Source organism: Patella vulgata, chromosome 7 (genome assembly GCF_932274485.2).
Source record: "Patella vulgata chromosome 7, xgPatVulg1.2, whole genome shotgun sequence".
Taxonomy (NCBI): Eukaryota; Metazoa; Mollusca; class Gastropoda; family Patellidae; genus Patella; species Patella vulgata.
The window spans coordinates 54,174,489-54,189,170 of NC_065885.2; the positions used below are offsets into that span (position 1 = coordinate 54,174,489).

General features: G+C 34.9%; 1 protein-coding gene across 1 annotated transcript in view; it reads right to left on the reverse strand.

Annotated features, from left to right (window-relative positions):
- LOC126827770 (TBC1 domain family member 30) overlaps positions 1-14,682 on the reverse strand; it is a 51,207-nt gene that overhangs the window by 9,941 nt on the left and 26,584 nt on the right. Inside the window, exons 5-8 of the mRNA XM_050557292.2 lie at positions 10,146-10,331; positions 5,776-5,944; positions 4,321-4,492; positions 1,300-1,405 (exon numbers count right to left, since the gene is read on the reverse strand). Coding sequence (XP_050413249.1) covers positions 1,300-1,405; positions 4,321-4,492; positions 5,776-5,944; positions 10,146-10,331 — 633 coding nt within the window. The remainder of the gene's footprint in view (positions 1-1,299; positions 1,406-4,320; positions 4,493-5,775; positions 5,945-10,145; positions 10,332-14,682) is intronic.

Here is a 14,682-nt window from a genome sequence, read left to right on the forward strand (position 1 = left end):
TGCAAAATAAAATTTGGCTATTGTTGAAAATTGTTGGGGCGGGAGGGCGGCCTTGTATTTTTTTTTTTTTTTTAATGAGAAAGCCATTACTTGTCTACGGTTTTGCTTTCAGTTATATATTATACATACTTAGAACATAAATCCAAAAATCAAGTCTACTCAAACACTGAACACTGACTGAAAGGAAAATAATTTTCCATATTTAATTCACGTAATGTAGCTTACTAATGGTAATGGTGACAACCATAATTGAAATTGGTTTAAAATAAAATTCCGTACGACTATTAATAGCCGTCCATAATAACGACAATATTTTAAAGAGTAAGCCTCTGTCAGCATGTGTATCAAAAATAATCATCACGGTAAACGACACTTCGATCTAAATCTAGTATCGCTGGTTTATAATGATTGACCTAATTCCAACCAATGCATGTCACGTGTCATCGGGATTCGTGAAATGACTGTTTCTCAGGATATTTGGTGTGTTTCTCAGCATATTCGGTGTTCTATCTGGGGTTTATATCGAATGACTATTTAAATTTAACTAACAACTCGTCAGTAAAACCATCAAATGTGTAATCCAATTATTATTTTCCGGATTATCAAAACTACCGTTAAACGTGCTAATGACCCAGATTCTGACTAAGGTATGGTGACTATCATCGTATCGTATTCGTAGCCACAAGTTATAATAATTAACCTGTTCTACGATTCATTGTTTTATAAGTAGGATTTTTTCAAACATGGACCGACTGAAGCCGGCAATAATGAGCCGATTAAGATCGAATGATTGAAATACATTGCATTGTTGTCAATGACTTTCGGTGTTTAACACGAATCAAATTCTAGTTCACAAGGGGAGGTAATTAAAATCACGTGATACAAAAATGGAGGTTCTTTCGATATCAATAAAAAAGACCCGTAAATGAGCGTTTACATCTGAATCATTTTAATACATTTGAATGGATATTCACGAATGGGGCATGTAGATACATGCGGCATATTTTTTTTATGACTTGCTTATCGATGTTCGGGCGGGCGTTACATATTTTTTATTTTTCATCAAGACTAATAAATAGGCCGCACGCGCAACCAATTTTGCGTGCGGGCGGTGCCCGAGAAACAACTTATTTTATTTGTGTTGCCTTAGCTAGTAGTTTAATGACAATTTCCACCCTAGTGATAATGGAGACAAGTGTTGCGTTACAGAATTCAACATTCCTCTCTAAACAGCCAATAAAAAGCTGAACATTTGGAAGCAAAGGGGTAATCGTTATTTTTTTAAAAATAAAATCCTACCTTTATAAAGGAATCAACATTAAAGAGATTTCCCTGCATCATTTCAGCTGATAAATCTCCCATTAACGTATAAAATTCATCAGCACTAGGCACATTCATTATACGTCTAAAACAAATAGAAACATAAATTATTAAAGACCAGAATTCATTAAATCATTGAACAAAGAAATCATGTGACATTTTCAAGTTCGTAACACAACAATGTAATTTTGGGCCTAACATAGATAACATGTTTGTTATGTGTCAATGGGGGGGGGGGGGGCAGAACAGTTAATGTGTACGCGTTGCATCATAAGGCCTGTCATAGTCAAGTGGCGTGGTTTTGATTCCCCGCTTCTACATGGGGTTACTCCGGGTCCTCCAGTTTCCTCCCACTGATAAAAACCCCTATGGACAAGTGAATTATTGAAATAAAATTGAACCATATGTTAGTCCCGAAATGACCTAGTTTGTGTCAAGAGGATATTAAACCCCATTTCTCTCTCTCTCTCTCATGTCTGAATATATAAATGAAATTGAGGTTTAACATCCCACATTTCTGCATTAACCAGGTTACTAAAAACGTCCATATGCCATGAGGTATGCTACGAGGAAAATTTTAACTGGTTTCTATCTACTCCTCTTCTATTTCCAAATCTCAAGGGTTCTTTTACATGCAGGCCAAAATATTTTTGTCGTCCCATCCAAACAACTAGACACACTTTCCTGGTCAGCCCTACAGGCAACAACTCTGAAAGGAATCTAACCCAGGACATTATAGTCGAGTGTCTGTGTACCCTTAATGCTAGGCTAGGATATCAACGAAAGAAAGAGAGAGAAATGGGGTTTAATGCCCACTCGACACAAACTAGGTCATTTCAGGACTAACATATGGTTCAATTTTATTTCAATAATTCGTTTACGTTTTTTGTCTTTAGCAGTGGGAGGAAACCAGAGGACCTGAAGAAAACCCACAAGATTGGACAGGCGGTGGCCCATTGTTCGATCCCGGTGTTGGCTGAGATAGTTCAGATGGGGCGAAAGTTTGAATGGAAGTTGGAATATAAGCGGGGAATCAAAACCACGCCACTTAATGACAGACCTTCTGGTCAAACACCCACGTGTTAACCATTCAGCCACCCAACCTACCCACACTACCAACAAAGCCACCTAATTTAAAAGAAATATTATACGTGATGGGTGCAGGTGTATTTAGCTGACATTAAAAGATAAAAATCTCATTTAACAATTCTATAAAAGGTTTCTTTTTTTTTTTTTTAAAAATGCTTGTAACGAGAAGATGATTAAACCTATAAAGATCAATCATTCATGTGAAAAATACAAAAGGTTTCTTTTTTGCTATTAAAAACTTGTTATCTCGGCATAAACGGAAGATAATTAAACCAATACAGATCAAATGTTTCCGTGAAAGGGACAAAATTAGAATGACATTTTCATTTACTTCCAGACATCCATCAATAGAAATAGAAAATGTCAAAGCGTGGTATTACTCTGATCAGTTATGTGTCTTGGTGTTCTATTATATTGTCAAGAGAGTAAACATTGCTTTAAGTGTCTTGACGTTCTTTACTATTGCCAGGAAAGTGAAATCAATATCATATATAATAAGCATGGTACCTGATACATGAGTTAATCTTCTACTCTGGTTAGTTATTGATGTTAGTTATGGATGTTAATTATTGATGTATGTTACTGATGTTAGTTATTAATGTTAATTATTGATGTTAGTTATTTCTATGATCTCAAAGCACCTGCTGTACTTATCTATCATCATTCTTAAACAAGAGAAGGAAATTGAGTAATGACTCATCGATACCTTATATAGAAAGTTCAAGATTTAAATAAAATGGTGTTTAATGTCCTACTTTTCTGCACCATGGCTAAGGAAGAAGGATATATACCATACAGTGATGAGGAGAATTTTGCCCTGAAAGCTGCATTCCCACCTAGTTTTCATTGAATTCTAAATGTCAAGAGTTCTTTTACATGTACACATTATAAAACTCAGATTATTCGTCCCATCCAAATGACTAGATCCTATTCCTTGCCTTACACCACTGACAAGGGGGAGAGAGAGAGAAATGGATTTAACATCCAATCGACATAAACTAGGTCATTTCGGGACTAACTCATGGTTCAACATCCATTCAACATCATGATTTAACATCCATTCGACATAAACTAGGTCATTTCGGGACTAACTAACTCATGGTTCAATTTTATTTCAATAATTCACTTGCACGTAGGGGTCTTTAGCAGTGGGAGGAAACCGAAGGACCCAGAGAAAACCCACGAGGTTGGACAGGCCGGGGAATTGAAACCACGCCAGTTGACTCAATGACAGACCCTAAGATACAGCACGCACATGCTAACCATTCGGCCATCCAACACCCGGAGAAACCATGCTAGAAAACCATGATGAAGTTTCTCTACCAACACTGGGATCAAACTCGTGACCTTCAGATTAGTGGCCCTGACTAAGCAACTGTGGCTTATAATCATAGCATTCACACAACACAGGCCATCCAAAATTAATATTTTGATTCTTAGACAATCATGACAATACAACATGACAAGCCGGTAAAAATAATCTCACAAGACAGTCTCACTGTAAAATTACTTTTCTAAGCTCATAATAAAGTCTCACTGTAAAATTATTTGTCTAAGCTCATAATACAGTCTCACTGTAATTTGTAAAATTACTTGTCTAAGCTCATAATACAGTCTCACTGTAAAATTACTTGTCTAAGCTCATAATAAAGTCTCACTGTAAAATTACTTGTCTAAGCTCACAATACAGTCTCAATGTAAAATTACTTGTTTAAGCTCATAATAAAGTTTCACAAACTGGTAAAAACACTCGTCTAAGCTCACAATACAGTCTTGCAAGCTGGTAAAAACACTTGTCTAAGCTCACAATACAGTCTCACAAACTGGTAAAAATACTTGTTTAAGCTCACAATACAGTATCACAAGTTTGATTTTTGAAATTGAATATATATAAAACAATGGATAACCTACCTGGCCAATTTTCCCCAGATTGTAAGAGCTGTACGTAATAAAATCTCTGATCCCTCCAGTAAAATAGAATCCATTACTCGTAGTACAATATTTTTCGGAAGACATGTGGCAAATAACGTTAAAAACCATTGCATAGTAAAGACATTAGTCAGTGGAGGCTCATAACACGCACCTGAAATATAAGTTATCTCTATAGAATCTTGCACACAAAATTGTTAGCACTAAGACCAATTTCAAAGTACACTAAACCTGATGATTTAAATCATGGTTGCTTTTCGGTTCGCTATATACATGTATGTATCAGTAGTTCTCAACATTGTTTTTGAAAATTAATGCTAAATATAACTTGGCCAATTCTAAAAAATCATTTATGTCACACACCAATTTAAAGGTTTTTAAATACAGAATTTTTTACCCATATGTCCCCATTCCCAATTGTCAAGCAATCTTTACGTGCACGCTAATGTGCAGATTGGACCTTAGTGTTTCGTCCAATCCCAGTGACTATACATTGTCCCTTGCCAGGCCCTCTGTCCTGTACCAGTGACAAGGCGGAACCACGCCCAAAGACGAAAACCCCTTTGATCCACTGCAGCTCCCTTATTAGTTTGTAATAATAGCTATACATTAAAATATTTTCGCATACTCGCACATCTGATGACCATCTGGCAATCTGATTAAAACACACACCCTATTTCCTTGCGTTTTTTGAGTTTACAATTTGTTTTACTTGTCTTTACTACACTAGGATCTGGAAGAGTTGTTATATAACCAGCATTCTGGTTGATGTGAGGAATTAGCAGCCAATGAAACGGAAATGAAATGAAATGAAATGGAGTTTAACGTCCTACTGTTCTGCTCCTAACCTGGGCTAATGAAGACGGGCATACGCCATACAGTGTGCTATGAGGGAAATTTTGCCCGGACAGCGGCACTACAGCCTACTCTTATAACGAATTCCAACTGCCAAGGGATCTTTTACGTGCACGCCAATGTGTACACAGGACCTCGGTTTTTCGTCCCATCCGAACGACTAGACAGCTTTCCTTGTCAGCCCCTCCGTCCTGCATCACTGACAAGGGAGAACCACGCCGGAAAATCTGGATGAACTTTCTCGGCCAATGCAGGGATCGAACCAATGAAATGGTCTGTTACGGAGGAGAGTTTTTGGCGCGAGGTGCATGGAACAGTGGGTAACCCACTAGAAACATCAATGCTGATTGGTTAATCAATCTGATGTCACAGGGTCAAAAAACAATTGTATGACCTCTGACACGGCCTTCCACTACAACCGGTCAGATCTTCATGTAGTAGATGCCATCAAAAGTATAAAAAAACCAAATCTATATTTTAATCAGATTGGACCGTTTGGAATATCAGAGCTTTTTTACATTATTTAAGCAATTCTTTTAAGAAATTATCTAATAACAATTTATGATTGATTGAAATCAATACCTGTAGTCTGATCTTGAGCTGCATGTTGAAGATAATCCAAGTGTTTAGCTAATCCAGGTAACGTCATACGTAATAAATCCCGGAATACAGCCATATCCACAGATAGAGCACGTAAATTATTGGCGAAATAACTCTCTGGTAGAACATGATCTATTAGATATACCATAACCTAAAAAAAATATACATATTAAGTTATGGTTATCAGGAAACAAAATGTACATTTTACATCATTCACATCTATGTTGTCTAAAATATCAGTCTCATTAGGCCTAATATTTTGAATTATTTTGCATATAAAAATATTTATGAGTTCAAGAGACATTGCGAGCCTTGTTTAATGATGTAATTTTCCATGGTGACAAAAAATGATACTGTCCACTGTCCCATACTTTAACATGGTAGTTTTATTTTTTTCATACTATTCTGGCCGTAGTCCATTTTCATGAGCAATTTGTTTCAGACAATAGTCCATCTTCATGAGCAATTTGTTTCTGACCGCATTCCATTTTAATGAGCAATTTGTTTCTGACCATAGTCCATTTTCATGAGCAATTTGTTTCTGACTGTAGTCGATTTTCATGAGCAATTTGTTTCTGAATGTAGTTCATTTTCATGAGCAATTTGTTTCTGACCGTATTCCATTTTCATGAGCAATTTTTTTCGGACCACAGTTCATCTTCAAGAGCAATTTGTTCATGTCAGTAAGGCCCCAGCCTTTGAATAATTTAACGTATACTCATTTGCACTTTACATTTAAAATTGGTCGAAGTGATGGATGTAAATATAACCTGTATTGAGTCAATATATATTTAAAACTGTGTCAAGTTTATATACAATCCTTTCCTACAGCAAATAAATAATGTAAGAGTTTGAAACCAAATTCACAAAGTTGAAAGATAGATGACAGAATATTTTTACCAGATATCACATTGCAATTCACGAATTAAAAGTTCAGAATCGTGAAACAAATTTAAGAGCACAAGTTTCAAAAACTTAGAAAAGCCCTTTCCATACATACAAATAATAGACAAAATTTTATAGAAACAAGATTGCGAAATAGTATATAGAATAATAAATAATTTATAAGTAATTTAAGTAAAGTCAGATCAATTATATCGCAAAGCTCTATATAAAATAAGTGAAGAGGTGCGGGTGCGGGGGGAAAAAAAAAAAAAAAAAAAAAAAAAAGTTATCCACCAAAAAAGCTATAGCTAATAATTTATTCGAAGATGTATTAAGATCGATTAGAACAAATGTAATTAAATCTCATCTAAGGATCTATTCCATATAATTGTGTCATGTGTAGCTGTGAAGCATAAGAATATTACACTTTACACCAATCTGATTAAAATACAGATCTATATTTCATTTCGTTTTTTTATACTTTCGATGGCCTACACTACATGAAGATCTGACAAGTTTAATGATAGGTCGCGTCAGAGGTCATACGAACAGCTTTTGACCCTATGACATCAGACATTTGATTAACCAATCAGCATTGATGTTACTGGTGGATTACCCACAGTCCCGTGCAAAAAACGCCTAAAGCTCGCCGTAACAGTCCGTTTCATTGGCTTATCATTCACATCATTCAGAGCATGTCAATGATAACAATTACTCTTCCAGATCCTAGTGTAGTAAAGACAAGTAAAACAAAATTTTGAACTATAAAAACGAAACGAAATAGGATCTGTGTTTTAATCAGATTGACTTTACAAAAGTGCTAATTACTAATCAAAAGTGCTAATTACTAATCAAAAGTGCTAATATTCCCTGATATCTACATTTTGTACATGTATATTATGTACTATAATACAGAGAGAGGAAGAAATAAGGTTTAACGTCCACTTGACACCAACTAGGTCATTTTTATTTTATTAATTCGCTTGCGCATAGGGGTCTTAACAATTGGAGGAAACCAGAGGACCCCTAGAAAACCCACGAGGTTGGACAGATAACACTACTCCTTGCTACGTACAAGCGGGTAATTGAAACTACCCACTTGACTCAATGACAGACTTTATGATCCAACGTGTACCAGTTAACCATTCGACCACCCAACCCCTGAAATAGGTGCTAGCAAGAATGACAAATGACACCAACATTATTTTAGTCTCTATCATCCAGAAAAATATTCTACGAATATTAGTCTGGATGGGTTGTCAACATTTGAGAAAAATTGGCTAGATAATCCGGTCTATTACATTGTCATAAACAACGTCTAAGGGAGGTAACTCCTTTTAAACAAGATTTTTACGCCCATGAAATTAATTTAAGAATGTCATTTCAAAAAGTCCATGTGATTGCATGCGAGTTCAATATCTAACACTCTTAATTTTTTATTGTAAAATTTCTCTCTTCATGGGCCATATCTATGCTTTGAAAATTAATCCTAATTCGTCGTCACGATTCATGTTTGTTTATATTATTAATGCAAGAATTATGGGATTTATTGTGGGAAGGGGCGCAACTCTTACTTGACTTGGCTAAAGAGACTGGATAATCAACCACATTAAAAACCAAACTCCCGGTTATGCATGGGCAATGGACTTTACATCAAATATTGACAACTTTCCCAGACCCTCCGTATGTTGAAGACTAGGAGGTTCTTGGTGACCGAGACTAACATTATTTTGGCAGATGCTAATGATGATGTATTAACTTAATTGGAGGGCTGGTGGGGAGGGGGCTAATAAACGTTAAGAAGCTTACTGTTCGATAATAACAGCAATGCATCAATGTCATAATACTCTTTAATTCTTTAAGACAAGAAAACAGCAAAAACTGTACAAGTCTTGTCATTGCATAATATAAATGTGATATATGGGTTCCTTTTACCTCGTATATTATATCCGATTTTCAAAGATAAAAGACTACGATCATCATTTGTATTTTTCAGACATCATTTTCATGACTTAACGTCAAATATACACAAATTGATTGTTTAACAATTACAGATACTTTGATGTGTGATTTGATGGTATATTTAGACTAAAAAACATATTTAAATTAATTAAAGATACATTATGGGAGATTAGATAATGAGTTGGCAGTTCTCACTATGATAGTTAAAAACTAGATAATGTAAAGGCAATTTGCTGAAAATTTCATTCAAATTGATCCACTATGAACCCAGAATTAAGCGATTGAAATTTCCACCTAGCCTCGATCATCATTACTAAAGTCAGTTCAATAAACAGCATAGTCTCGATTATCCATTTAATCATTAAATTGTGAAGGAAAGTTATGCAGTAAATCGGCTCATAATCCACTAAGATCGCAGGCTAGTGATGCCATCGAGAGTTGAATATGGTCTGGATAGGTTAATTAATGTCTAATTAATAATTCAGATAACATTTCATACCTAAAGAAAGACCTGCAATAGACAGATTTAGCTCTTGCATGCCATAATGTATGTTTCTATAGCTATAAATAAACTGTTGTAGTTAGATGCCATGGTTGTCATGTGGAAGGGTTCATTTTTCAGAATGTATTTTTCATTACTTACTGTCCATTTACCATCATATTGAGGCCTAAGTAAATATTATTTTCTGTCAACATCTTTTTCCGCCATTTAATTGCAGAGTCTTTTGTACCGTGATACCCCTCAATGTTCCCAAAACCGCCTAACCATTTGATCAAAAAATAACAACCAGACAACAGTCGGGTTGCCAGTTAGTGATACCCTGACATTTTTGCCCAGTGCTTGCCCCATGGCTGTTTTTCGGATAATTCAGTATTTTTCTAGTAAGGTTGGATGTCTTTCCTTTCCGTATATACCAAATTTGCCATACCTTATTGGAAATAACCACCCGATAAATACTTTCGGGACAATGTATCTTTAAATTATAAGACGTATGAAACGTATCAATATCAGCGATAGTCTCCTGACTCCGGGATTCAATCAGATTAAAAAGAAATAAATATAAATAATGATGATTGGCTTGTCATGCAGACAATAACGTTTGTATAATGTGGTGTACTGTTCCTAGTTTTAAATAAAATGACATGGGGATTGATGTACTACTTTTCTGCATGTAGCAAGATAATGAAGACAAGTTTACATCATGCATGGTGTAATGAGGGAAATTTTGCCTGGACAGTGGCGCTATGATCTACTCTAATTTCGAAATCCAACTACCAAGGTATCTATTACGTGCACAGTACCATAGTTTGTTTTTTTTTGTTCCATCCAAACAATTAGATGTGTTCCTTGCCAGGTCCTCTGTCTCGCACAACTGACCAGGGTAAACCACGCCAGAAACTCCAAAAGAACATTCTCAGAAAACTCTGGGATCTCCGGGATAGCAAAGCAGCACTGAGCCACTGCGGCCCTCAAATTCCACACAAAAACAAACCCTAATACATACCTTTAATGCATCATCTTCTTTTCTATCCATAACATCTAATAATAGAGCTGCTATAATATTAAAACCCTGACAATATCCTACACGTTTATTCCACCTTGCGTACGCTAATAATACTCTCTTTAATACTGCTCGATCTTCTTCGTTATCATGACCACTAAAACTTGTACATCCAGTCCTATGTAAATCCTAAAATAAATCATAGCAAACAAAAAGTTTTACATTTATACTTAAAGGCAGTTTTTCAAGAGAAAGAGAGAGAAATGTTTTTTTTTAAAATGTCCACTCTGCACAAACTAGGTAATTTTAGGACTAACATATGATTCAAATTTGCTTGCGTGTAGGGGTCTTTAACAGTGCAAGGAAACCAGAAGACCCAAAGAAAACCCATGTGGTTGGACAGCCGACCCTACACCTAGTCACGTACAATCGAAATTACATCACTTGACTGGATGACCGACCTTCTGATCCAATGCGCACGCGTTAACCATTTGGCCATCCATTTTTTATAGATTAAATCTCAACATTTAATTATGAAAACAATAACAAAATACCAACGGTAATCTCTCGGCTTGAATTAATTTTTACCTAACAATCAAATGATGATCCATGACTTTGATGGTATCTTATCTTAGAACTATTTAGAATTTAATTAAAGGCATATGCAGACTTTTATTTTTAAAAAAGCAGCCATATTAGCAACTGCGTTGATTTAAAAATTATTCCAAATGGTCAATCCTATCTATAGGAAGTTATAGCCATTTAAAGTTGCCATTAAATGTCATCTTCTTGTTTTTATTATTAACCAATGTCTGAATAATATTTTATTTCTATCCACAAAGCTCAAGTTCAAGATGACATCTAACCTATGTTTTTTTGTTTTTTTTAATCATTGACTTGAGATTACAATCTAAAAATACACTAAGTCCTTATTTTTGTTCAACTTGATTATTCCCTGTCTGGCACAGCAGGTCTTTAAGCTTGGATTACATTTGACCAATAGGAATTTATTTCTGGCGGATTAGATTCATCACGGCATAAAAAAATATAATCAGATAAAAAAAAAAAACGTGACTTTTGTTCAATTGGAATTACTAATACTTTACGGGCAGAATAGGTTAGCTCAACAATTGCTTATAACAAAACAAAAATGGTCAATGAAGAAAGCACATAATTTTTGGTTACGGTTATTACCACACTGATCAACAGTGAATATTCGCTAGGCCGTGACAATCACTGATAAGGATGACATCAATGCAACTTAATGAGCCACAAATATTAAATTTTTTTCCTCCGACAAATTAATTTCTTCAACATATTTTTTATGTATTAGAAAAAAAAAATAAAGACGTTTGACATATTTGTAGGTAAATATTATTTCCTATTAAGTGTGAATGGGTATTAAAATGAGTAAAAGACTCCATTCCGCCCAAACTAGTAACGTCTTATGTAAACAATGCACACGCCGTTGTGCCAATGATTGACGCCGCGTGACGAGATGCCACGTGTTGAAGGTAGTCATCTTTTACAGAGATATTAGAAGACATTCGTAATCCTCTGTGAAACAGATTGGGTAATTATAAGTAATTTTACTAATGTACTAACTGTTCACTTAGACGATATTTCGATATGTACAAGCATTTTTACTTTGAGATGATTAAAGATTTATAATTCTTTTGTCAGTTTTTTTTCCTTGTCCACCAACTAACAATTTCAACTCTAATTTCTAGTCAGACCTGATGGATTATGTTCTATAATATAGCAGAAATCTATATTTTAAAAGGTCATCTCTATCTGTTTTATTTACATTCCTTGTTACTCTAAAACCTAACGCAACTTGATTAAAAATACTCTACTTAAAGTCGCAATACTGTTACAAATCAATATCACCGTACTCTAACCACGTCTAATCTTTTTGAAGTGTAAAACTCTGGGATGTGTGTAAAGATTGTCGGATTACCCGATAATTTTATTAAATCAGAAGCTCTGAGACAATATTTCTGCTTATTTATGTGTATAGGAATAAAGTCGGGTGTGGCCAAAAGGTCCTTACTCCTCCTCTGGACATGCGTCTAAAACTACAATATATTATTATGGCCATCTACAGCCTACCGGTACTCTATCCCATCCCAAAACCTGGGAGGTTGGGAGATCTAGTGGTTTAACGTGTGCGCATGAAATCATAAGATCTGTTTGAGTCAAGTGGCGATTTTCTACGGGCCCTCCGGTTTCCTCCCACTGCATGCAAGCAAATTATTGAAATAAAAATCATAGTCTCGATTATCCATGTTTGGAATAAATCATCAATGAGCTTTAAGCAGCAAATCAGATTCAAATACAGTAAATTAATAATTTAGATAAAATTTCAGACCTAAAGAAAGACCTGCAATAGGCAGATTTAGCTCTTGCATTATGTATGTTTAAGCTGTCATAATTAATAAATTAATATGCATATTTAGTAATTACATGTAGTAAGATTAAAGACTGATTAATGACAGTGCAAGCTATTCCAACTGATCTTAGTTTATTGTCTCTTTAAAAGCACTTCTAGTTGAAAGCTTTGAATAAGATCAATAATGTCTACTACAAAAAATATCTGATCACTATTACCATATATCAGTCAATGGATTGACAGGTATAATAATTGAATTATTTAATAGCCTATTGATAAGCCACAACCCTTTATATTAATTACAGTAAACTTCTACGATATGAGAACAGGAATGAGATTTTATAACGGCAATCTAATTAAAACACAGTATCCTATTTCTTTCCGTTTTGTACATCTTTACTTATCTTTACTACACTAGGATCTGGAAGAGTTCTTATATTACCGGCGTGTTGGTTGAAGTGAGGGATAAGCCAATGAAACGGTCTGTTACGGCAACTTTTTGGCGTGCCATGCACGGAACTGTGGGTAAACCACTAGAAACGTCAAACTCCTTACACCTGATATTGAGACGAGCATTTTTCTTCACAAGTCCAATAATAGAGAGATTAATTTTACCAGGCCTGCAGACTTAAGTTAAGAATTTACTCAACTTTCAATCACTGTTTATGAGAAATATCTTTTATCCACAAACACAAAACTTTGTTCTTATTGATGTATTTGATACAATAAAACTGAAAAAGTTTTATACAGGGATTTATTTTAGTTAAAATAAGGCGAACAATTTGGAGTAAATTGTTAAATTAAAGGAGCTAAATCGCAAATATTTTGGACCTAGAAATTGGCACAAATGGGTCGCAACACATATAATAATGTAATATTACAATATGAATTTATTTAAACTGTTTTACATTCAATCGTGTCCGTTTTACTGTGAATTGTCATCAGTTAGGTTCGGTGAAATACGCCAGAAGTCTTTACCGCAAGTCAGTTTCTAGCGTCTGGTTATTCCAGTCTGACATCATAGGGTCATAAGTCAGTCTTTTGACCCCTGACGTGACCTATCGCTATAACTTTTCAGATCTTCATGTAGTGTAGGCCATCGAAAGTATAAAAAAAAATGAAAAGAAATATAGATCTGTATTATAATCAGATTGGCATTTCTGCTTACTCTTACTCAAATTTAAACTGTTAGGGATTTTCTTACGTGCACAAAATGTGTACACAAGACCTCCGTTCTTTGTCTAATCCATTCTGCAACATCATCAAGGGGAAGACCTTACCTCCGACATATCAGACAGAATGGTGAGATGTATTGTCATAATAATTGACATAATTATATAATAACTACAGTATAGACATATTTATTGATATCCATACATCTTTACTTGACAAATCAATTTGGACGACAATGTCATAATGCCAGACGTTAAAATATTCAATACATTCCCAGCACATCATCTTTGATATTTAATGAAAATGTCAAGACCTCCAGCCCTATTGTTGGTTCATTTGTTTGCTGAACTTTGTCATATAGTGAGAATTAATCCTCTTTATAAAATGTCTACTACAACCATGACAAGAGCTTGATTAAAAATTGATTTTTTTTAATGTTTTTGAATTTTGGTTAATTAAAACTTTGGTGTGTATAAATAAGCTATGTCTGACTTAAAAAAACATGAACCGAACATTGGTGGAAACTTGAAAGACAGCATGCTGTCGATGACTTATAATTTATCGTCAGTGTTTAAATTTTACTTCACTTACATATTAAGAAAGAATTACAGTCACACACACACCAAAAATATCACCAAATCCCAGATGAAGATAAACCAGGTGCTATGTCCCCACTTTAACTAAAACAATGGGGCCCAAATGTTGTTAGGGGAGAATCTAGGGTCAATTTGTGTGCCTAAATTCTATGCAGACAAAATTCAAGGATATATGTTTACTCTTTATTACCAAACTTTGCTTTTATAAGAAAACACAGATACATGGTTCAAGTCTGCCTCAAATCTCATTTAAATATACTATACTATGCACTAAATCACTCTTTTTGCTGTGACCCAAGGTGCTCTATCGGCAGGTAGCCTGCGGCCCCCAGATCCCCACTCAATCAGCTAGGACTTAACCTCCCAAAATTATTTTTTG